The sequence below is a fragment of the Hypanus sabinus genome, chromosome 8, assembly GCF_030144855.1.
Source record: "Hypanus sabinus isolate sHypSab1 chromosome 8, sHypSab1.hap1, whole genome shotgun sequence".
NCBI classification, from domain to species: Eukaryota; Metazoa; Chordata; class Chondrichthyes; order Myliobatiformes; family Dasyatidae; genus Hypanus; species Hypanus sabinus.
Window position 1 is genome coordinate 47,809,348 of NC_082713.1, and position 26,258 is coordinate 47,835,605.

The following is a 26,258-nucleotide window of genomic DNA, read 5'->3' on the forward strand; positions in this document are numbered from 1 at the left end:
AATCTAAGAAAGGATATGCTGGCATTGGAAAGGGTTCACGCAAATGATCCCGGGAATGCGAAGATTAATTATGAGAAGTGCTTGATGGCTCTGGGCCTGTCTTCACTGCAAATTCGAAGAAAGGAAACCCCTATTGAATATTGAAAGATGTGGATGTGGACAGGATGCTTTCATTTACAGGAGAGCCCTGGACTAAAAGGGCACAACCTCAGAATAGAAAGTCATCCTTTTAGAACAGAAATGAGGAGGAATTTCTTGGCCAGAGAAATGTGTATCTATGAAATTCATTGCCACAGAGATGGCTGTGGGGGCCAAGTTTTTAAGTATATTTAAAGTGGAGAGTGATAGATTTTTGATTAATAAGGATGTTAGAGGTAATGGGGGAGAAGGCAGGAGAGTTATAATAAATTTGTCATGAATTATTGACCAAACTGACTTGATGGGATGAATGGCTTACTCCTGCTCCTATATTTTATGGCCTTCCCTGCAACAGTTGATCTCTGGACTTCTCACCTTCATCTGAAATCCTTCATTATGATTTTCATTTTTGAACCATTCTGAACAGTTATACTTCAACTCTATTAGTTCTGGCTTATCTGGCTAGCCTGTGTCAACCTTTCATTTACTATTACCCAATTTTAGACACACCTTAATACTTTTCTCTCAAATTGGACTTGTTTCTTATGTCACTTCCTTGCTTTTACATGAGTTAGGCCAATTCAGTCTAGTTAAGCCAACTCAAACCAGTCACTGGGCTCGGGTTACTTCAGTTCACCAACACCGATTGTTCTTTCAGAAATCTGTAGTTCTAAATTCCCAAAAAACACTTCTCAAACTCCATTCCTCATTTGGAAGTGATCCTTGGTTTAGCAGAATATTGGTTGGGGTGTCATTGTCTCCACTTCCAGTAGGCCCTGACACTGCCACCTTTGAGCAAAACCAGTTCACAAAATGGTGACCCTCTTTTTTCCCACCACACACGGCAACAACTAAGACATTTATTCTGTCTACTTCCACTGCTCTTGATTTAGAACATGGAATAGTACAGCACATTACAGACCCTTCAGCCCACAATGTTGTGCTGACCCTCAAATCCTGCCTCCCATATAACCCGCCATCTTAAATTCCTCCTTATACCTGTCTAGTGGTCTCTTAAACTTCACTAGTGTATCTGCCTCCACCACTGACTCAGGCAGTGCATTCCACGCACCAACTACTCTCTGAGTGAAAAACCTTCCTCTAATATCCCCCTTGAACTTCCCTCCCCTTACCTTAAAGCCATGTCCTCTTGTACTGAGCGGTGGTGCCCTGGGGAAGAGTCACTGGCTGTCCATTCTGTCTATTCCTCTTAATATCTTGTATACCTCTATCATGTCTCCTCTCATCCTCCTTCTCTCCAACGAGTAAAGCCCTAGCTCCCTTAATCTCTGATATAATCCATACTCTCTAAACCAGGCAACATCCTGGTAAATCTCCTCTGTACCCTTTCCATTGCTTCCACATCCTTCCTTCACTGAGGTGACCAGAACTGGACACAGCACTCCAAGTGTGGCCTAACTAGATTTTTATAGAACTGCATCATTACATCTTATCTCTTAAACTCTATCCCTCGACTTATGAAAGCTAACACCCCATAAGCTTTCTTAACTACCCTACCTACCTGTGAGGCAACTTTCAGGGATCTGTGGACATGTACCCCCAACTACCTCTGTTCCTCCACACTACCAAGTATCTTGCCATTAACTTTGTACTCTGCCTTGGAGTTTGTCCTTCCAAAGTGTACCACCTCACACTTCTCTGGATTGAACTCCATCTGCCACTTCTCAGCTCACTTCTGCATCCTATCAATGTCTCTCTGCAATCTTCGACAATCCTCTACACTATCTACAACACCACCACCCTTTGTTCCATCTGCAAACATGCCAACCCACTCTTCTACCCCCACCTCCAGGTTGTTAATAAAAATCACAAAAAGTAGAGGTCCCAGAACAGTACCTTGTGGGACACCACTAGTCACAACCTTCCAATCTGAATGTACTCCCTCCACCATGAACCTCTGCCTTCTGCAGGCAAGCCAATTCTGAATCCACCTGGCCAAACTTCCCTGGATCCCATGCCTTCTGACTTTCTGAATAAGCCTACTGTGTGGAACCTTGTCAAATGCCTTACTAAAATCCATGTAGATCACATCCACTGCACTACCCTCATCTATATGCCTGGTCACCTCCTCAAAGAACTCTATCAGGTTTGTTAGGCACGATCTGCCCTTCACAAAGCCATGCGGACTGTCCCTGATTAGACCATGATTCTATAAATGCCCATAGATCCTATCTCTAAGATAGGATTTATTCCAGTTATCTGTTTTTTCTAGGATTTAATTATTTTGTGATCCACATTGTTTTCTACCCTGTACCTCCTCTTCCCATTCACCTTTGTTTCTCCCATTTTTACTCCCTTTCCCATTCTTAGCCCCTTTACTCCACTGTCCCAGTTCCATCCACATATTACCCATGGATTTCACCCACTCTACAACCCCTCTCTCCACTTTCACCTCCTTCCCTCCCCCACCACCTGACTCCATTTGCTTTTTCTTCCATGTCTCTTCCACCAATTACCCACCTGCCTCTGTCTCCCACTTCCATCCCTCCCCCTGTGTCCTTCTTCCTTCACCCCGCTTTGATCCACCTATCTCCTACTAACCCCTCTCTCACCTTCTATCTCCCCTCTGCACTCTGCTACTGGGTTTCATTCTAAAATATCAACAATATGCAAGGCCTTGAGGTCTTCCAGCATCTGTTTGTTACTCCATATTCCAGTGTCTGTGGATCCTTGTGCCGCTCTGTTTTTTGTCTATGTTCTCACTCTCTAACTGCTTCCATTCATTCATTGACAAGATAGCCTTGTTTGCAGTTTATCTCCGTGTTCACCCCAGTTTTACACTTTTGGAGAAACCTTTCTTTCAAAACCTCCATGCAACTCAATGAGCTTTCCCTCCCTTCCCAGATCTGAAGGGTCTTTGACCTGAATGGTGAACACTCTCTCTTCCCACAGATGCAGGCTGACCTGATGAGTGTTTCTGTTTTTATTTTAGATTTGCAGCATCTGCACTTATTTTCTTCCTACATTTTTCATTTTTGTGACTGATTTCCATCAACTTATGGTCCTCCTCAAATGTACAGGGCATGTGTATCAAATTCAACCCAGCTTTACCCTAAAAAGGGGCAACTTCTCCAAGATCACAAAGAAATTATAGAGTAAGTTAATTCTGATGCTGTATTGAATCTTATGCACACTTGGTGTCACAGAGCTTCATCTCACTGACCTTTTATCCAACAGTTCTGCCAAAAGACATCAACAAATATTACCCAATATCTTATTTCCAAAATGTTACGTTTTTATTTTAGATTATAAAGTTTCATTGTATTTCACTGCTGTATCTGTTTTAGCATAATCAGTGTGTGGTCAGGCCACTCATAGTCTGCCAGACCAGGCCTCCCAATACCTGTGTGATTAAATTATTTCAATATGCAAGGTCCAATCACCCATAACCAGAGAATGGTCAGACTTTTTAAACTGTGAAATCATATCTGTGTGAAACCAGGCCACAGAAAGTCTGATTTAGCTCATTTGATTGATGGGACAGAGCATTTTGTAGGAGTGAGGAGGGTCTGGACAGAGCTGACTTCAATCCTCAGTATTCCTGGTTGTTATTAATTTGTGATCCACTCAAAACAGACCTCTGCTGAAATCCAACTGATACAGCAATGTGGTGCAACATGAGAAGTTCCAACTCCATAATTCAATGTGTTCAAGCACAGCAGAAAACTCTGCACCACTCTGGTTGTGTAATAATAGTGAGGAACAGATGCAAATCACTTGAATGTACTTCGGATTTGGTGATCAGTGATCAGTATACATGTACAGGATGCCGAGGTGGCTGAAGAAATAATGCATGCATTAGTAATGATCCTTCTAGAATCACTAGATTCTGCAATGAGTCTGGAGGATGGGAACACTGTAAGTGTCTTTCCACTCTTTAAGAAGGGAGAGAGGCAAAAGACAATGACCGTGATCAGTATGTTTTATTTTTTTCCCAGTAAATATTGATTACAATTGATAATCACCAATGACAATTTACATTTAAATTTATATTATTAAGGAAATTATCAAAAAGTGAGAGAAAGTAAAAAAATTACGAAGTACATTAGTATCATCTTCAACATTCCTGAGAAACTCAAATCAGTAACAACAATACTAACTCGCAGTTAATGAAGTTTTAACAGAGCAGTAATTTGACTCCATTTTTAAATGTTCTGGTTAATATCTTGTAGCTATTTTCCTAATGCCTAACAAAAGGAATATTATTATTTTCAATAGTTAAAATCAAAATTAGTGTAAAAAGATTAGAGTTCACAAAATACATTGGCATCAACTCCAACTATTTAACTTCTACAACTTCAAGAAAATTGGCCATGGTCTCAAAGTCCACAGATTCTTTCTTGAGAACCAAATACAGCTTTGTTTTGCTGAAGAATTGGACAAGCACAATCAGTATCATGCAAGGCCCTTGTTGTTTCTTTGACTGTAGGTTCTTTTAATCAAATATTTATACAAAGACCCAACAAAAGTTTGTTTGTAACTCTTGCAAACAACAGGGAATATTCAGTTTCTAATCAATTGAAGTGGAGAGTATTGAGATCTGGGAAAGAACTGAGGATTCCATGTGCACTTTTGGAATGTTACTGAATGGATACATGCCAAAGTACTACTTTTATGTGTGAGAACACCACATAATGTCCAAATTCAATTCAGCAATAACATGCTGAATGTTTGTTTCCGCTGACAGATTGAATTGAAGACAATAGTGTTATTAGCCATGTGTTATCGGTTGAGCAGTCAGTTTATGTCACCCTGACATGGGAATTCCTGAGAAGTCATGGTGGAGCAGGCATTCACTAGGGCCTGTACATAGTATGAAAGGGCCCTGAGAGCATTTATTTTGCTATTGACATTACTCTCACCAGAGAGACTGGTGGCAAAGCTAAACAATTTACAATGACATATTAATCAATGGATGTTATTGCATTCAATACTCACATCCATTAAAATTCTCAACATGGTATAAAATAATTATATTCTTTTCAAAGAAGTTCCTGTAGTGTACTGTTCTACGTTCTATGCTCAAATGGTCTGAAGAATATCTTATAAGTGCCAACAATCTCAGAAATGATCCTGAGCAATAGGCACTGCCAGACTATTCAACTAGTTAACCATGCACTTTCAGGGCTGAGAAAATGAAAAGCTATCATAAATAGGCATCTTACTGATCACTTCTTTGCTAAATGTAGATCTTTCATGTTTGGCATAGTCCTTTCAACCTAAGTTACCGTGTTACTTTTATAATGTAACAATTAAATTGTAATAAATGTAATAATTGCCAATATGAGTATTGTTCTACTTTACAAGACACCATACCCTTTAACTCTTCTGCTACTGGGCAGTTAATCATACAATGTTGCTCTTGCATTAAATTCAGGTATCACATAATTTAAAACAATCATTTTTTATGATTGACAAACTAACCAACTTAAAAGCAATGCAAGGCATTTTATGGTTTCCTATGAAGGTTTCTCTGTGAACTATCTGTATACCAAATTGAATTGGTATGAAATGTTGATTTCCTGCATTGCACCGTAAAACTTATTGGGTATTTAAATCATGGATAAAAATTCTCAAGCAAATAGTCAAGCAAACTGATGTATTGTTTTGGAACAGGCAAATCTGAGTAAGTGGGTAAGGTAGTGAAATGATGGAGCTTTCATTACACTAACAACACAGCTGCTGAACTCACTTGGGGAATGCTTCGCCCAACTCTTTTCTGGGTGTATAATGCACTACTGTTCAATAGTAAAGAAGTATTAATATTTTAAAATATTCAAATTTAGTAAGGAACTTTTTCTGGAGGATATTAACTAAAATTAACTTGAAATGTTAAAAACAGGAGGTGACAGCTATAAATAATTAATGCTGAGGTATTAATTATTTGTAGATCTCACTTTGGAAGAGCAAAAATCATTGTGCCTTATTCTATTTGAAGCACTTGTTAGAATGGGAGAGGTACTGAACCAAAGGGATAAGTGGCAGTGCGTCACATTGAATTACTTTAAATCTATAATTTTAACATGTACTTTTGAAAAACTTTAAGCCCTATTTCACTGTGGCATCAGAAATAAAATCCTATTTTAAAAACTGTCCTTCACAGCTACAGATCTGTCACATGGATTGTTCTTTATTAGTAATCAATCATTCATATGAAAACTAATCCTGGTGAAAAACCAACCTGCACCAGTATCCATAAATTTTCCTTCAACAAAATGTAATTTATTTATTCTGTGGTCATTTTTACACATAACCTAGAGCTAATTTTAAATAGCATCAGTCCCAAACATTTCAGGCAATATCCTTCCACCTTGGAGTGACATGCAGTAAAAGCAGGAAGAAACCGTATTTCTTCAAGTTTCATTCTCACCAACCAGTTTTACTTCTATCCTAGAAAATTACTTTATTCATTCTCAAATACTTTGGAAAAATTGATTATCTTTAATTAAAAATTAGTATATAATCATTGCATGCTATAAATGGATATTTTAATAAAAGGATAATTTTAATCTTTATTTTGCAAAGGTCTTGACAACTGAATGTAAATTATTCCCTCATGGAGAATGATTTTACTATAAAGAATCACCTTTATAATTACTCGTTTGAGTAATATCGCTGTGATTCCCACACTGCCACTGAATACGCAACAGAACTTATACATAACCAGTTAGATTGTAAGAGTTGAATTCTGACTTTGGTGCTTTAGAGTGAAGAGATGCAGCTGACCGTGCAGGAGCAGAACGGTTTGTTGCAGGATTTTGGTAGGACATTGGTCGTCTTCTGTAGTGATCAGATTTTGTATCTATAAATGACAAGGACAGCATGACTCCGCCAATGATGGTCAAACCAGCAGCAACAACCCCAAGGTACAAGGACTCACCAATTTCAAACTTGAGGTCACCTGGAATTAAGGGGTCATGGAAGCTCATTATCACTTCATTCATTGTCCATGCCACAGGTATCAAGCCCATAAGTCCTGCTATGATAAACAGAATTCCTCCCGTTCCAGCAACCTTGTCTTTTATTGGCGAATCCCTGGCACACACAGTACATTTCATGCCAACCACGGAGACTGTAATAGCGAGCATTGAGACTGCAACAGAGATGACCATCAGTGCTCGAGCAGCCTGAAGATCAGTTGGAAGTTCCAAAACAGAGTTGTAGGTCTCACACTGAAAGACACCAGTGCTAAACATGGCACATGTCCACCATAACCCTTTCATGTAGATAATGGCAGTTATAACATTTGATCCAATGTGTGCTGTGATATTCCACTGTGGCATAATAGTAGCAGACAATGTCCCAATCATGCCAATGATACACACAATCAAGGCTACCAGTTGCATGGCAGTGTTAGCCATTGTGAAACTCAGAAGATTTTAAAGCTTGAAAAACGTAGGTTTTCAATCTGTTGTTGCAGTCAGACCTGGCTTCATGTGCGTATCTGAAACCAGCAAGATTAAAGATTTACTAATATCAAGTAATGACCTTGAATACTTGCTTACTCTAAGTAATAAACTTCACAAATATTAACAGTTCTTATTGAATTTTCAGGGTCAAAATTGTGTTATATCAACAATTTAGAAGTACATTTTGCATTGTAGGGCCAATTCATTCAACTTAACTTTAAATATTCCTGTAATATTAAGAATACAGTGTACTGTACTCTGAGATGTTGTTTCCCATTGGAAGTATATATAAATTCGGTGTCTGCATTTAGGACTTAAACCACTAATCTCTTACTCTCTAAGTTCTATCAAGAATAATAAAAAACATGTTTTCCGGAATGTTCTGGAATGCAAGAAATATCATTCTTGTTTTTAATTTCCACCTCATTCTCACTTTTACACAGTCCCTCTCTGACTCTCTCCTACCCCTCCTGGAGACCACACTCTCTAGCTCATTAGAAACAAACAAATGTTTCCTGGCAAAGTTTCCTCAAACTGAAAAGTTAGTTATACTTCTTATTTCCTCAGATGCTGCCATTCCCACTGAGTGCAGCATTTTCAGTTATTACCTTCTCTAAAGACAACTGGCTCAGTTTCATGCGTGACATGTCTTTTCTGAAACATACGACCATTCTGATATATCCACAGCATAATTCTATCTTGACATAAAAGACAGCTCACAAATATAGGGGACCAATACTCAGTTAAGAACTGCTTGCACGATGATTAAGTTACAAGACCAGTAATACATAATCTGGGGTAGACGATACAGTGTCATGAGATTGAACGGCAGTGCGAGAATTTAAATGTTATTAAATATGAAGCAAAATGGCTACCATGAAACTAAGACACAGCTGTAAAAATCCAACTAACACTGTTTAGCAAAATAAATTTACCTTTTACCTGTCTGAAATAGATGAAATCCCAGCTCTGGAGCACTGTGGCTGACTCCTGCCTATCCTCTCTGATGCACTGTAAGTCACCTCGTGACACCAAAATATAATGGCTGAGGTGTTGCAATAACAATGATGGCTAAAGTGCAGGTGTTCACTGAGAAAACTCACACCAACTTCCAACATCAAGCAAGTTCTGCCTTTTGTGTGGTGATAGCTTGGAAGTTCCAGGTTTCTGTCAGAGACTTGATGCAACTCTGCAGGTTACATGCCAATGCCAAAATCAACAAGAGAACCAATTGCTCAATACTTGCAGAAATAACTGACCTAATGATTTTCATTTAATCAAAGGAGGTGCAGTGAACTGTTCCTTCTGTTAGATGGAGATTTTAATAAAGGAGAATAGCTGTGTCAGACCCAGGCAGCAGATTTTTAAGCAGCTTAGTGATTTTAAAAGACCTTTTAAATATTTCCAAAACTTTTGTACAATACATTTAGTAGCTTGTAAATTAGGATTTTTCACAAGCTTAATTTTCTCAATAGAGTACACAGGATTTCAAGTTTCCAAATATTTCTAAAGTGGCTTACCTCGGAGTACTTCGGATTAAACTCAAGGGCATACCTTAGAGATGTTCTCGTTCTTACATTGTGGGCAGGTCTAATTTTAATAGGCTCTCATTATGCCATTTTATAGAACTACAAAACAACATTGTTGAAAGTCACTCTGCAGAAAATCTCGCATCATTTTGTCCTAGTTCAGATTCCTGGGCTTTAAAAGCAAAGTATTTGGATCTTACTGCCATCAAAGTCATTGCTTGTGGCTTCCTGCTGGACGCAAATCCTGAGCTAAAATCTCCCAACAATGAAACTGACACCAGATTCAGACATGGCAAAGGCGCAGCCTAGAAAAATCTCCTCAAGAACATCTACTGAATGGGGAGAGCTGTCTCATGGTCTGATGTACAGGATGTTTTACTCATAAAATTATATCTTCCTGAAGCTGTTCTAAAGTCAGCCGCAGTGATCCAATGAATACTGAATCACTAGATGATACTACATTTGTGCTTATAAAGGTTAAGCTCTGTACTTACTTTGACCTGAGTGAGACCATCATCTACTGTACATTAAACATTGAATGATTGAAGTAAATCCAGAAATGTTGTTACTTTGAAATATGTGGAGCAGAACAGAATAGAAAACGATTCCACTGAAACAAATGATAAGTTTCTTATCATGCCACTTGAACTTGAACCAATCCACGTTAAAACTATGTTATTAATGGGCCTAGCCTATTGCACTCAACATCACTAAGGCCAAAGAACCGATTGTGGGCAGCACAAAGAGGTATCAGAAGCGGAAAGAGTAAACAATTTCAAGCTCCTGGGTATCAACGTTTCTAAGAATCTATCCTGAGCCCAGCATATCAATGCAACTACAAAGAAGGCATGACAGTGGCTATATTTCATTAGGAGTTTGAGGAGATTCAGTTTGTCACCAAAAACACTTGCAAATTTCTACATATGTACGTGAACAGCATTCTAACTGGCTGCAGCACCATCTGGTATGGGGAGAGTCTACTGCGCAGGATCAAACTAAGTTTCAGAGAATTATAAACTTGGTCAGCATCTGTAGTAACCAGGACATCTTCGGGGAGCAATGCCTCAAAAAGGGGGCATCCATCATTAAGGATCCTTGTCAGCCAGGACATGCCCTGTTTTCATTGTTCCGGTCAGGGAGGAGGTACAGGAGACTGAAGACACACACTCAATGATTCAGGAACAGCTCCTTCCCCTCTGCCATCTGAATGGAAATTGAACCCATGAATACTAACACACTACTTTTTAATTTTTAAAAATTTTTTCATCACATTTAATTTAACTATTACATTTACTATGATTCACTGCTTTTACTCTGTTATTATGTATTGCATTGTACTGTGCCAGAAAGACAACAAATGTCATGATATACATATGTCAGTAATATTAACCCTGATTCTGATTCTAAATAATGAGATGGGATAGAGCAAAATGAAATCACTGGAGAGATGTAGGAATCTATCACTGAATGAAACCAAAGTAAATGAGATAAATGAGGAAAATCCTTGAATATAAATGTGTGTGTGTGTGTGTGTGTGTGTGTGTGTGTGTGTGTGTGTATGTGTGCGCACGTGTGTGTGTGTGTGTGTGTGTTTGTGTATTGCTGGGGGGTGCTAATTTTAACATACGCTAATGCAACTTTTGGCACTAACCACAGGGTCATAGAAATAGACTGTCTGTTTTGATAAAATAAAAGAAGCAAATCAGCATGATCCTGCATCCCAGCAGGTGCCCATCTCTTGTCATTTATGAGATGTCAAGTTCTATTTAAATTGCAGTGAAGTTCCTGCCAGTACCATCCATTCAGTATTGAGCTCCAACCCCCCATCATTCTCTGCTGAAAAGATTCTCATCATTGTCCTGTTAATCCTTCCACCAGTGACTTAAATCTATCCACTTCCCGGTAAAAAGATATCAATTTATCTTATCCACTGTGTTAACCACTCCTATACGCACGTCAGTTAAACCTCTCAGCCATCGTTGAGCCTAAGGAAACAATTCCAGTAAATAGGATCTTTCCTCTTAGCTAAAATTTTTCAGTCCTGCTAAGATAAATGTTTGCATCCCATCGTGTGTTATCATGTTCCTGTAATTTCTTAACTAAAGCTATCTAGCTGTACTTTAGTTATTGTTTGAGCTTTCTACTTTTATATTCTATTTCTTGACCAACAAGAGGGAAGTGCTCATGTGCCTTTCAGACCACTTTATTTACTGATCTTGCCACAATATGTCCATACTTAAATACTTTCTCTCCTATCCAGGATCTTTATGGGTTCAGTGTCAAAAATTATGCTGGTGAATCAGTGTATGAGAATCTTGGTTTGGAAACAAGGGGACCTTCTGTACATGTCTCTTAGAAACATAGAAAACCTATAGCACAATACAGGCCCTTCAGCCCACAAAGCTGTGCTGAACATGTCCCTACCTTAGAAATTACAGAGGGTTACACGTAGCTCTTTATTTTTCTAAGCTCCATGTACCTACCCAGGAGTTTATTAAAAGACCCCGTCGTATCTGCCTCCACCACTGTCACCAACAGCCCATTCCACACACTCACCACTCTCTGCATAAAAAACTTACCCCTTGCATCTCTTCTGTATCTACTTCCAGGCATCTTAAAACTGTGCCCTGTCTTGTTAGACATATCAGCCCTGGGAAAAAGCCTCCGACTTTCATCATGATCAATCTCATCATCTTATACACCTCTATCAGGTCACCTCTCACCCTCCATCACTCAAAAGAGAAAAGGCCAAGTTCACTCAACATACAGCATGCTCCCCAACCCAGGCAACATCCTTGTAAATCTCCTCTGCACTCTTTCTATGGCTTCCACATCCTTCCTGTAGTGAGGCGACTAGAACTGAGCACAGTACTCCAAGTGGGGTCTGACCAGGGTTTTATATAGCTGCAACATTACCTTTACCTTTTGGCTCCTAAACTCAATCCCACAATTGATGAAGGCCAGTGTACCATATGCTTTCTTAACCACAGAGTCAACCTGCGCAGCAGCTTTGAGTGTCCTAAGGACTCAGGCCTCAAGATATTTCTGATCCTCCACACCGCCAAGAGTCTTTCCATTAATACTATATTCTGCCATCATATTTGACCTACCAACATGAAGCACCTCACACTTACCTGGGTTGAACTCTATCTGCCACTTCTCAGCCCAGTTTTTCATCCTATCAATGTCCTGCTGTAACCGCTGACAGCCCTCCACACTATCCTCAATACCCCCAACCTTGGTGTCATCAGCATATTTACTAACCCATCCCTCCACTTCCTCATCCAGGTCATTTATAAAAATCACAAAGAGTAGGGGGTCCCAGAACAGATCCCTGAGGCACACCACTAGTCACCGACCTCCATGCAAAATATGACCCGTCTACAACCAGTCTTTGCCTTCTGTGGGCAAGCCAAGTCTGGATCCACAAAGCAATTTCCCCTTGGATCCTATGCCTCCTTACTTTCTCAATAAGCCTTGCATGGGGTACCTTATCAAATGCCTTGTGGAAATCCATATACACTACATCTACTGTCCTGCCTTCATCAATGTGTTTAGTCACATCCTCAAAAAATTCAATTTAGGTAACAGTCAGGAGAGAGAAGAGAAGAGGCAGATGCTAGAGAGCACCCCTGTGGCTGTCCTCCTTAGCAATAAGTACTCCTGTTTGAATACTGTTGGGAGAGACAGCCTACCTGGGGGAATGAACAGTGGCCACGTGTCTGACACAGAGTCTGGTGATGTGGCTCAGAAGGGTAGGGAAAGGGAAAGGATGGCAGTAGTGATAGGGGACTCTATAGTCAGGGGGTCAGACAGGGGATTCTGTGGACGCAGAAAAGAAACAGGGCTTGTAGTTTTCCTCTGAAGTGCCAGGGTCTGGGATGTTTCTGATCGTGTCCACGATATCCTGAAGGAGAACAGCCAGAGGTCGTGGTAGATATTGATACCAACGGTGTAGGTAGGAAAAGTGAGGATGTCCTGAAAACAGATTACAGGGAGTTAGGAAGGAAGTTGGGAAGCAGGACTTCAAAGGTAATCTTGGGATTACTGCCTGTGCCACATGACAGTGAGTATAGGAATAGAATGAGATGGAGAATATATGCATGACTGAGGGATTGGAGCAGGGGGCAGGGATTCAGATTTCTGAATCAATGGGACCTCTTTTGGGGCAGGTGTGACGAGTTGCACTTGAATCGCAGGTGAACCAATATCCTGGCGGGGAGGTTTGCTGTTAGATACCTAAAGCAAACTTATAGTTCATTTGGCAATATGGTAGTTTTTTAATTATATCTAGCTACTTGTTTATAATTTAATCAAGGGCATTTAAAGAAAATAAGTTTTGCTTACCTGAATGGCAGTCTTGAGCAGGAAACTGAAATTTTAAAACCATGTATTAGAAGCTTCTAGGCAGCAACAGAGGTTGAACGTCATTCATAACAAGTGCTAAATCACAACACCCTATTTAATGGTTAAAATAAGTTAAAATATCAATTTACTGGTGTAAGTTCTGTGTGAAGCATCACGATTACTGGAGGATTTAAATTGCTGTGAATTTGAAGACTGAAAATTTCATACTGTCCATGTCAGGACTGAGTCAAAGGAGCTACCTTTAAATCAGGAGGGCGATCAAGGTTTTGCTGCAGTTCCTCAGAGCTGAGGAGCGACCAATCAGCAAGAGGGATTCTGTGGAAAGGGCCAATAAGAATAATTCAAATGCAAGTGTCACGGCTGTTCTTTTGGAGTGTGCCAGTGTTTAGAGGAGCATTGACTCATCAGGCTTAGGAAAGGTCAGGTTTGGGTGAAGTACATCGTCTTGTAAGATTCTCTCTCTCAGTCCTTATGTGTTCATTCCTCATCTATTAGTGCATAGTATAGAGGGAATGGCTCCAGGGGCATTTTTTACATGTGCGATGTAGGAAGTCTGTGAGTCCTCCAGTCTCCCTGGTAAACACATCAATAACAAGTGCAATGAGTTGCAGCTCTTGAGAGAATGTATTAAGAAAATGGAGCTGCAACTTGATGATATTCGACTCATATGGGAGAATGAGGAGGTAGTCACCCCTAGGGTGCAGGAAACAGGTAACAGGGGAGAAGTAGAAGAAATGCACAGTCAGTGCAGACTACACTTGTGGCTGTTCCCCTCAATAATAAACATACAACTTTAGATACTATTGAAAGGGGTAACCTGCTGGTGGGGGCATGGGCCTGGGGGAACATAGTAACCGGGCTTCTGGCACTGAGTCTGGTGCTGTGGCTAAGAAGATCAGAGAGGTGAAGAGGACTGCAGTGTTGATTGGTGATTAGTCAGAGGAACAGAGATGAGGTTCTGTGGGCAGAATTGCAACATACGGATGGTATGTTGCCTCACAGGTGCCAAGATCAGGGATGTCTTGGATTGGGTCCATGGCACTCTCAAGGGTGAGGGTGAGTAACCAGAAGCTTTAGTCCATATTGGTACCAATGACAGAGGTAGACAAAGTGAGGGATTTTAGGGAGCTTGGTAGAAAGCTGAGAAACAGGATCTCCAGGGGTAGTAAGCTCAGGATTGCTGTCTGTGGCACATGCCAGTGAAGGTAAGAACAGAATGATCTGGCAGGTGAAAGTGTGGCTGAGGAACTAGTGCAGGATGCACGGCTTCAGATTTATGGATCGTTGGGATCATTTCTGGAGAAAGTATAACCTGTAAAAAAAGAGATGGGTTACTCCTGAACCTGAGGGGGTCTAATATCCTTGCAACTAATTTGGCAGGGAGATGGGAACTGGAGTGATAGTGGTGGTGATGAGGTAGTTGGTTTACAAACAGAGGAAATGTATAGTGAGACTCCTAGTAAGGAGAGGCTGATGATAGGGCAAAATTACAGTCAACAGAATGACTTGAAACGTAAAAGGTGGACAAAATTGAAAATGGTGAAGGTGTTATACTTGAATGCACAGGGTATACGGAATAAAGTAAATGAACTTGTAGCAGTTACAGGTTGACAAGTATGATGTTGCAGGCCTCACTGATTCATGACTGATAGAAGATTATAGCTGGAAGCTTAATGTCCAAGGCTACATATTGTATTAAAAGGATGGCTGAAAGGCAGAGGGGGTGATGTTGATCTGTTGGTAAAAAATGAAACCAAGTCATTCGAAGAGATGACATGGGGTAGGAAGGTGTTGAATCATTGTGGATAAAGCTAAGGAACTGCAAAGGTGAAAAGACACTGATCAGAATTATACATGGACCCAAAACGGTGGTAAGGATGTGGTCTGCAAATTACAATGGTAGATAGGAAAAGCATGCCAAAGGAGCAATGTGGCAATAATCAAGGGGATTTTAATATGCAGGTAGATTGGGAAAATCAGGTTGGTGCTGGTTTACAAAAGGGGGTATTTCTAGAATGTCTTCGAGGTGGCTTGTGGTTGAGCCCACTAGGGGATCAGCTATTCTGGATTGGGTTTTGTGCAATAAACCGGAATTGTTTAGAATTGTTTAGAGAGCTTAAGGTAAATGAACCCTTCAGTGAAAGTGATTATAATATGATAGAATTCACCCTGAATTTTGAGAAGGTGAAGCCAAAGTCAGATGTATCAGTATTACAGTGTAAAGGGAATTACAGAGGCATGAGAGGATTGGTCAAAACTGATTGGAAAAGAACACTGGCAGGGATGACAGCAGAACAGCAATGGCTAGAATTTCTGGAAGCTTTTTGGAAGGCACTGGATATATGCATCTCAAAGCAGAAGAAGTATTCTAAAGGCAAGATAACACAACCATGGAAAACAAGGGAAGTCAAAGCCAACATAAACGCCAAAGTGAGGGCATAAATTGAACAAAAATTAGTGAGAAGTTAGAGAACTGGGAAGAATCAGGAATACCATCAGAATGCAACTCAAAAAAGTCATTAGGAAGGTAAAGATGGAATACAAACTTAAGCTAGCGTATCATGTTCAAAAGGGTAGTAAAACTTTCTTTGAATACATGAAGTGTAAAAGAGAGCTGAGAGTGGATATCGGACAGCTGGAAAAGGATGTTGGAGAATTAGTAATGGTAGACAAGGAAATAGCAGAAAAACTCAAAAAGTATCTTGCATCAGTCTTCCCTGTGGAAGGTGTTAGGAGTCATGAAATTTGTGAAGTTAACTAGTGAGAGGATCTTGAGAAACTAAAACATCTGATGATAAATAAATCACCTGGATCAGATAGTGCATACCCCAGGGTTCTGACAGAGGTGGCTGAAGAGACTGTGGAGGCGTTAGTAATGACCTTTCAACAAACATTAGATTCTGAAATGATTCTGGAAGAATGGAAAATAGCAAATGTCACTCCACTCTTGAAGAAGGGAAAGGGGCAGAAGAAAGGAAATTATAGGCCAGTTGGTCTAACCTTAGTGGTTGTGAAGATGCTGGAGTTGACTGTTACGGCTGTGGTTTCAGGGTACTGGAAGGCACATGGTAAAATAGGCCACAGACTGCATGGTTTCCTCAGGGGAAAGTTTTGCCTGACCAATCTTTTGGAATTCTTTGAACAAATAACAAGCAGGATAGACAAAGGTGAATCAGTTGATATTGTTTATTTGGATGTTCAGAAGACTTTTGACAAGGTGCCACACATGAGGCTGCTTAACAAGCTACAAACCCATGGTATTACAGGGAAGATTCTAACATGGATAAAGCAATGGCTGACTGGCAGGCTGCAAAGAGTGGGATTAAAGGGAGCCTTTTCTGATTGACTGCAGGTGACTAGTGTGTCCCATAGGGGTCTGTGTTGGGACCAATACTTTCAAAGTTACATGTCAATGATTTGGATGATGGAATCGATGGCTTAGTTGCAAAGTTTGCAGATGACACAAAAATAGGTGGAAGGGCAGGTCGTTATAGAAACATAGAAAACCTACAGACCAATATAGGCCCTTCAGCCCACAAAGTTGTGCCGAACATGTCCCTACCTTAGAAATTACTAGGCTTACCCGTAACCCTCTATTTTTCTAAGCCCCATATTCCTGTCCAAAAGTCTCTTAAAAGACCTTATCATATCTGCCTTCACCACCATTGTCCGCAACCCATTCCACGCATTCACCACTCTCTGAGTAAAAAACTTACCGCTGACATCTCCTCTGTATCTACTCCCCAGCACCTTAAACCTGTGTCCTCTTGTGGCAACCATTTCAGCCCTGGGAAAAAGCCTCTGACTATCCACATAATCAATGCCTCTCATCATCTTATACACCGCTATCAGGTCACCCCTCATCCTTCGTCGCTCCAAGGAGAAAAGGCCGAGTTCACTCAAACTGTTTTCACAAGGCATGCTCCCCAATCTAGGCAAAATCCTTGTAAACCTCCTCTGCACCCTTTCGATTGTTTCCACATCCTTCCTGTAGTGAGGCGACCAGAACTGAGCACGGTACTCCAAGTCGAGTCTGACTAGGGTCCTATATAGCTGTAACATTTCCTCTCGGCTCCTAAATTCAATTCCACGATTGATGAAGACCAATACACTGTAAGCCTTCTTAAGCGCAGAGTCAACCTGTGCAGCTGCTTTGAGCATTCTACAGACTCCGTCCCCAAGATCCCTCTGATCCTCTACACTGCCAAGAGTCTTACCATTAATACTATATTCTGCCATCATATTCAACCTACCAAAATGAATCACCTCACACTTATCTGGGTTGAACTGCATCTGCCACTTCTCAGCCCAGTTTTGCATCCTATCAATGTCCCGTTGTAACCTCTGACAGCCCTCCACACTATCCACAACACCCACAATCTTTGTTTCATCAGCAAACTTACTAACCCATCCCTCCACTTCCTCATCCAGGTCATTTATAAAAATCATGTAGAGTAAGGGTCCCAGAACAGATCCCTGAGGCACTCCACTGCTCAATGACCTCCATGCAAAATATGACCTGCCTACAACCACTCTTTGCCTTCTGTGAGCAAGCCTGTTCTGGATCCACAAAGCATTATCCCATTGGATCCCATGCCTCCTTACTTTCTCAATAAGCCTTGTATGAGGTACCTTATCAAATGAGTAAGTAGAGAGACTACAGAAGGAGATTAGGAGAATGGGCAATGAAGAGGCAGATAAAATACAGTGTCGGGAAGTGTATGGTCATGCACTTTGGTCAAATAATTGAAATAATTGCCTATTTTCTAAATGGAGAGAAAATACAAAATTCTGAGGTGCAAATGGACTTGAGAGTCCTTGTGCATGATTCCCTAAGGGTTAATTTGCTGGTTGACTCAGTGGTGAGGAAGACAAAAGCAGTGTCAGCATTCTTTACACGAGGACTGGAACATAAAAGCAAGGATGTAATGTTGAGAATTTATAAAGCTCTGATGAGGCCTCACTTGGAGTATTGTGAGCAGTTTTGGGCCCCTTATCTTAGAAAGGATGTGCTGAAACTGGAGAGGGTTCAAAGGAAGTTCACTAAAATGATTCCATGATCGAAAGGCTTGTCATACAGTACATAAAGCTTTTGATGGCTCTGGGCCTGTATTCACTGGAATTCAGAATAATGAGGGGTGACCACATTGAAACCTCTTGAATGGTGAGAGGCCTCGACAGAGTGGATGTGGAGAGGATGTTTCCTATGGTGGGAGAGTCTATGACCAGAGAACATAGCCTCAGAAAAAAGGGTGTCCTTTCAGAATGGATATGAGATGGAATGTCTTTAGCCTGGAGTGGTGAATCTGTAGAATTCTTTGCAACAGTCAGCTGTGGAGGTCAAGACTATATTTAAGGCAGAGGTTGAGAGATTCTTGGTTGATCAGAGCTTGAAGGAATAAGGGGAGAAGACAGGAGGCTGGGACTGAGAGGAAAATGGATTAGCCATGATGAAATGGTGGAGAAGACTCAATGGGTCAAATGGCCTAATTCTTCTCCTATATCTTATAGTCTTATGGTTTTATGTCTTATTATTCATTTAGATTTCTTATATTGCTTAAAATAGGAAATAACCACCATTCCTGGCTTAATTCATGATTTGTTGAAATAATTCTTTTTGCAGAAATATTTAGTTGTTATTAACTCTCTAAACCCTTTGTTCTAATCTATATTACCATAGCATACAATGTTCCAAAGCACTTCAGGAAGTTCTATTTCAAAAGAATTTGAAAAATATTTTTCCATAATCTGCAGCCTGTATTTATTAACAATCATTGTCTTGTCTTTGATAGTGTAAAGGCATTATTTTTTCTTGCAAAGAGAATGCAGTTTTGTGGTGCATGGGTTAATTTATGGTGGAAACGAGTGTTTACTTTATCTCTGTCACATGCTCATGCAACTGTAACAAGTTCAGCCTCTTTGAGTATCAGCAAGTACTCACAATAGGAGCTAGCCCACTATTAACATTTGTTCAAGGTACTTGATTTCATTGCAGTCCTGTTGAAAAGCAATTGAACATTAACAGAATTAGCAAGTCAGGATCACAATTCGTTACATTTGACACTAAAGCTGGTCTGAATGATATACAGTGTATGTGCGGGAAGACACAAAGGACTGTAGGTGCTAGGATATGGGGCAAATGAAAAGAAGCTTGCAGAAAGTCCAGCATTTAGGAAATTTTGCTTGACCGGGAGAATGCCTGGGCTAGTACATCAGCAGTTGTATTGACCTATACCGTGAGAGTGATAACTCAGGAAGGGGTGTTTATGGAAAGAGTTGGAGGAAAGGGTAACGTTAATGAAAAGGGAGTGCAGGAGTCCTCCAAGAGTATTACTTTGGTAAATCCATTAGTATTACTGAACATCATGAACGGCGCCACAGTGCAGTGAAAAGATATTGATGAGGAAGATATGATTGCTGAAAAAGTACATTAGCCTACTAGTCCATGCTAAAGTTCATCATAAGCCAGGTACAGAGATGTTGAGAAGAAGAATGGTAACTACAGTTCATATTACAAAGAATAAGAATAAGATCCTGCAATAGTGCAGCAATGTAAGAAATGGATTGAGAAACAGGGCCTGAAAAGTGTTTATTTCAGGACAGCTGACATTTTAACAGTCAGAGGTCGGAGATGATGAAAGAGGTTTGGATTCCTTTGAAATTGGGGTTATTTCTGGGGCTTGTGTGATCTCATTATTGGACTGGATCCAATTTTATAATAATAATGATAATAAGTACTTTATTGATCCCAGTTGGAAAATTATTTTGTTACAGCAACGGCATTTAAAAACAGACTTAGCAATAATAATAAATAACAGTAATAAATATAATAATAATAATAATAATAACAAATAATAATGTACACAATAATAGTTTACCAATGTGCAATAATAATGTATGAAATAATAAACAGAGACTATTGTACTATGATGTGTACTCTCTTGTCGCACAGAGATGAACTGTTGTATATTCTTACTGCACTTGGAGGGAAAGATTTTCTGTAATGATCCTTGTCACCGCGGAGCTGAATGAGCCTGTTCGAAAGGTTCTCTGTTGTTTATTCAGTAGGTTATGGAGAGGATGTGCCTGATTGTCCATAATGGATAACAGTTTGTTTAGTGACCTCCTCTCTACCACTGACTCAAATGAGTCCTGGTTGTAGCCAAGGATGGATCCAACCTTTTTGATGAGTTTATTTGTCTTTTTGCATCACCAGCACCGATGCTGTTCCCCTAACATAAAGCCGTAAAGAAGATTGCACTCACTATGACAGACTGGTAAAAGATCTCCAACATCCTTCTGCACACATTGAAGGATCTCAGCTTCCTTAGAAAATAGAGTCTGCTCATCCCCTTCTTGTGAATAGCCTTGGTGTTGGTTTTCCAATCAAGTCTGTTGTCGAGGTGAATACCCATGAATGTGTATTCCTCCACCACATCAGCTTCTCCCAGAATGTATACAGGACTTGTCACAGTTCTCTGCCTCCTAAAATCAATCACCATCTACCTGGTTTTGGCCACATTCAGAAACACGTGAGTCCTCCCACACCACTCCATAAACTTGTCCACCAGTCCTTTGTACTCTGACTCCTGCCCATCTCTGATACACCCAACCTCCACCGAGTTGCCAGAGCACTTCTGCAAGCGACAAGACTCAGATTTATATTGAAAATCTGAGGTGTACAGTGTAAACAGAAAAGGAGACAGGAAGGTGTGTTCTTAAATAATATCTGGTATTGTGAGAGAAGCTTTGAAATACTTGATTACGGCAGGACAGGGTGGGTAAGGAGCAGAAGATCGCTTCAATAATTTTAGAAGTATAAATATTAAAGCACACCGTAAAGCTGACCAGAGCTGATTTGTGGAGCCAGAAATATCTTTCAATCAATGTGATGCTACTGATTCCAGTACTGCAGTAAGAATGAAAGAGGACTCATGACCTTGTTTCATGAAGGGTTTTGGAGATGGAATGTTTGCAGTGGTGTGGTTATGTGCTTGATAGACAAAGGGAATTCCATGTGGGAGGGTTTGGACCAGTTAGGCTTGTTGATGATGTATTATAGGAGATTACCTGGTAAAATCTAGAGCTGGAAATGTACAGTATTGCTCTTTTGAAGCTCAGCTCTGAGCAGCACGTGTCTTCACCTTGGATTAGCCAGCACGACAGAGCAAGCATATAGCAGGGAAGGAGAAGGAGCTAGGAATATAGTAAGAGAGAAGATTTTATGGTATTGTTCATAAAATGAAGGCTTAGTTCTTTGGACTAAATCAACAGTTTGTGATTTAAATCTGACTCCAGGGACATGAGCATTATGAATACCTTAAAAAAATAACATTTTTAAGCATGTACCAGACATTAAAACTTTATTACAGGTGTCCTGAAGTATGTTCACCTATTTTCAGTGTATGTCCTGACAAACGTGAAACAAGATTGTGTACTTTATGTCAAATTCCCTCTGATATGGGGACTCATTTGTGTCTATATTGCTTGCGCTTGCGTTTTGCCCTCCACATTTTGTTTCACTGCCTGTGTAAGTGGCACAGAAAGATGTTTTCCACAATTCCTATGAGGCTTCATGTCAGGAAGTGTGCGTGATAGGACAGTGGCTGCAAGATCTGTAGACAGCTACTGTCCATAGTGTTCAAGTTGGCTACCAATGCTTTCACATGAGTAAAAAGAATAGCTAGTTCTAAAAGTAAGGATATTCTATATTAACAACTATTTTGCATTTGGCATCAGGAATCACTGGAATCATTTCACACATCAAAAATGGCTGAAACCTAGTTTCATGGTTAATGTGTCCTAACACTCTGTTGTTATAGTTTTGGAACCCTTGCTCTTTCCACTGAGTTGTTAAAGTCTTCATCCTCTTAGAAATAACCTATCCAAAATACTGCTTGTGGAAAGAGATGGTCTCTTGGTTTCCTGTAGTCTTTCACCAACACCTAAAGAAGCTGAGTATTCGACCAAGATCTTGGTGCACCAAGATCCAGCCCAGCAGTCACAAGTGGCCATTTACTGTATCTCATTGTTGTTTGTGGAAGCTTACTCTGCCAACTGCCACTACTTAATTTAAGATTTGAAGTGATTAATTCTGATGCAGGTTGTTGTAAAGAAAGTGGTAAAAATATCTGCAATTACCTTCTGCTTTGCCATTGAGAAGCTTTTTAAAAACTAATTTTCTCTCTGAAATATCACTGTCTTCATACCCCACTCTTCTCTCAACCCTAAGTAAATACTGAACCCAAAGTATTTGGAGGTTGAGGCAACTGAATAATCTGATGGGGCAAAGGAAAAGGGGAGGATGTTTGAAATTGATAAAAATGTTTGGGAAGATTTTGCATTTACATCAAACTAAATAACATTGAGGGTTGATGATTTAGTTGTAACTTGAGGGTGAAATATCATTCAGTGCTGAAGGTAAGAGAGGAAATTGCTTTGGAGAAGTTTGCCTAGAGTTGTGGAAAGCGATACATGATGAAAATCTGAGTGAGTGGATGGGAGATGCCAGTGGGTGAGTGGAGACAAAGTTGAGGAGCAGTTCTGAATCCATCACTACCATAATGGTGGCTTGATTGATGTATGGCGTAGTATAAAAAGTTTCCGGAGTATGCTATGAGATCCCTTAATATTGCACTGGCTTGCAAACTGGATTTGGAGTTACGTGTAGTGCTCAGAAGAGTATTTAAAGTCGAATTGATTTGAAAGTGTATCCACATATCCAGTAGTTTAATGGTGAGGTATTGTTAATGATGATACTCCAGTTCAAGGAGGAACAGGGAGCTCCTTGGGCTTTCTCTTCATACTTTTATTCTTTATCTGACATCACATTAACAGATTGTTTACCTATCTCACTTAGGACTTAACGGGTTGTCCTGGCTGCATTGTGATGCGCAAAGAACAAGCTGGTTCCAAAATATCTTATGATTACGAAAGATTATATAGTGTTAAAATTTAAGATCAAACACACTTCACTGAAGCCATTCTGATGAAGTGTCTTCACCTTGTTTAAAACTAGTAGCAAGGCCAGGGCAGGGAACTACAGGTTGGTGAGCCTCAATTCTGTTGTAGAGAATTTGATGGAGGGAATTCTGAGGGACAAGATCTACATTCACTTGGATAGGCAAGGCTTGATCGGGATTAGTCAACATGGCTTTGTGAGTAGGAGGTCATGTCTGACAAATCTTTTAGAGTTTTTTGAAGAGGTAGCTAAAGAAGTGAATGAAGATAGGGCAGTGAAGAAGGCATTTAGTATGTTGGTCTTCATCGGTCAGGGCCTCGAGTTTAGGAGAAGGGATATTGTGCTGCAGTTATCCAAGTCACTAGTGGGACCAAATTTGTAGCATTGTGTACAGTTTTGGTCACGTTATTACAAGAAAGGCATAGTCAAGCTTGAGAGGGTGCAGTAGAGAGTTACGATAAAGCTGCCTGGACTAGAAGGCAAAAGCAGTAGGCAGCAGTTGGCCACACAGGGTCTGTATTCACTGGAACATAAGAGAATAAACTCATAGAAGTTTATAAGTTCAGGACGGGTATGATTTTCCCCAGGGGTGGGAAGTCCTACAATAAACTAGAGGGCCTAGATACAAGATAAGATGGGAAAGGTTTAAAAGAGATCTGAGTAGTAATTTCTTCTCACAGAGGGTTGTGAGCACCAGGCACGACTTTCCAGAGAAAGTGGGCGAGGCAGATATCATTGCAACATTTAAGAGGCATTTAGTACATGGAGATGAAGGACTTGGAGGGTAATAGGACCAGCAGGGAGAATACCGTGGTTGGCATGGATCAGTTGGGCTGAAGAACCTGATATGGTTCTGTATTACTCTGTGACTATATGTCTCCCATCATTAACTCTACTTTTCTTCCTCAAATGCTACCTGAGTTGTGGAATATTCAGACATCAAAATCAGTGACATAGACAATAGATAGCTAGCTGATATTCCACATTGAAAAAAAAACTATAATAGAATCAGAAAATGCCTATTTCCCACAATGACCCAAAGAGAAGAACAAGGATTTTGAGTTTAACCATTAAATGGTGGAATGAACGATAAAATCAGGAAGAGCAGCTGTAGTGAAAGCAAACAAGATGCATGCCATGATTTTCTCTCTCTGTTGAGACTAGAATGCAGGAAGGTGGTGTTGAGATTGAAAACTGAAAGGAGCTTCTGTATTTGAATACCTGGGATATGGATAATGCTGCAAAGATGTGTGTTATACATGGATGGGATATGAGTTTGATTGCTCAGCTCAAGATTGAATAACAATGTTCTTTTTATCTTAGGGACACTCAATGTAGAGGACAAAATCAACGTAGGGGGGAAAAAATCCAGATCCCTAAGGAATTCTGGAACTGACTCTGTGGGAGACAATTGATGGACAATTAATCTTGCTGCATTCAGGACAGAACACCAGAAACTCAGATGAAGTGGGATAATGGAGGAGAGTCACTGACAGGAGTGTCACCAGTGCTGTTGGATGCTATGCAAACATCAAGAGGCAGAAACTACAAAGTTACAGTGTCCGGCAATGCCACATGAAATTGGTATGGTTTGGACAGTTTCTGTGCTGTCATTGTGCCAAGGGTTTGGTTGAATGATTCAAGAGAATTCACGACTAGAGCATGGCCACAGAATACCATTTAATTAATTCTTCATGATTACAGCAACCTTAAGAAGATACTTTAACCCTTCTCTTTTCTGCACCTTCTAGGCTGGTGCCCGTGGTTTCTGAGTTGTGATTTCATGGGAATTGTTACTATTCTCTACAGGTTCTCAGATCCAATACAGGAAGGTTGGCCAATGTCTTAGAATGCATATATCAATTTTTTTCTGCCCAACAATTAAAGACTGCAGAGCCTACAGAAGGAGGCAGCAGGTGCTCGCTGTCGGCTGAGGAGAGCATGAACGGTAAACGGATCCTCTCCTTTCCTCACTTACTGCAGTGGCTCTCCCTCAGCAATACAATTCTTGCAAAGCTCCACTCTCATCGAAAGGCATTCATGCCCCACACTCCTCTGCACTTCTGGGCAGAGGTCAGTATGCATACGATACAGAGAGAGTAAAAATCTTCCAAACCTTGTGCCTTGGAGGACCAGAGGAGATCCAACCCAAGTCAGCCCCCATCTAGCCCAGCCCACGGTAAATTTCAACCTTTAGTCTATCTCGTTGTTGTCAATCTCTAGGCTAACATACAGATATCATAGTACTCAAACAGTAAGCTTTGTAATTCTTTCTTACCTACCAAAATGCAGAAAGGCTTGGTTGGTTTAATTTAAGTTCATGTTCTTTAACAGATTTTTTTCCAAGACAAATTCCTACCTGTTTTTGATCACCCTCAGTCTTTTCAACTGCAAAAGTTGTCTTGTCTTCAACTTGTATGCGAGCTGTGTTCACAAGGACATCCCTCAACACTGTACTTTGCTGTTGCTCCCTGTTCCATGCTTGCTTGACACTGTTATATTAGTTTCCGCCCCAGTGCTCATCTGGTACTTATTAATTAACCAGCCTAGTAATCGTCTGACACCTTGTTGCTACTAGTAACCTCTTCCTGATTTGATTAACATTTTGGTAACTATTAAACACTGCTTTATTTTAAATTTCATACACTAGAAGTTCTGCTTTTCAGTGTACAAGTTTTATCTTCTCATTAATGCTATTGCTGTCTTTTATTTGTGTGATATGCTTTCGCACAGAATGTACCAGAGGACAGAAACAAGATTAACAGGCCATTAATGCTTTACAACATGAAAATACATTAGATGTTTTATAAGTTGTATGGGACTAGATTGCAA

The 26,258-nt window shown here is 40.3% G+C and overlaps 2 protein-coding genes across 12 annotated transcripts in view; one reads left to right on the top strand and one right to left on the bottom strand.

Annotated features, from left to right (window-relative positions):
- Positions 1 to 4,063: 4,063 nt before the first annotated feature.
- On the bottom strand, positions 4,064 to 25,943 carry cldn2 (claudin 2). 11 transcript variants are annotated; one of them, XM_059977103.1, is made up of 5 exons: positions 25,786 to 25,927; positions 21,536 to 21,661; positions 19,407 to 19,462; positions 13,445 to 13,469; positions 4,064 to 7,603 (listed from the first exon to the last, which is right to left on the bottom strand). In XM_059977103.1, the coding sequence occupies exon 5, from the start codon at positions 7,518 to 7,520 to the stop codon at positions 6,813 to 6,815; it is 708 nt and encodes a 235-aa protein (XP_059833086.1). In that variant the 5' UTR covers positions 7,521 to 7,603; positions 13,445 to 13,469; positions 19,407 to 19,462; positions 21,536 to 21,661; positions 25,786 to 25,927; the 3' UTR covers positions 4,064 to 6,812. The 11 variants fall into 11 exon arrangements, 10 of the variants coding, with proteins under 10 accessions (XP_059833086.1, XP_059833085.1, XP_059833088.1 ...); XM_059977102.1 differs by lacking the exon at positions 21,536 to 21,661 and having other exon boundaries at positions 25,786 to 25,937; XM_059977105.1 differs by lacking the exon at positions 19,407 to 19,462.
- Positions 25,394 to 26,258, top strand: part of nhsl2 (NHS-like 2) — a 431,863-nt gene continuing 430,998 nt past the window's right edge. The window contains exon 1 of the mRNA XM_059977093.1: positions 25,394 to 25,605. The gene's annotated coding sequence lies outside the window, so the exon portion shown is untranslated. The remainder of the gene's footprint in view (positions 25,606 to 26,258) is intronic.

Excerpts from the sequence above, each read along its gene's own strand:
- cldn2 (XM_059977102.1), bottom strand. The coding sequence starts at position 7,520 with ATGGCTAACACTGCCATGCAACTGGTAGCCTTGATTGTGTGTATCATT.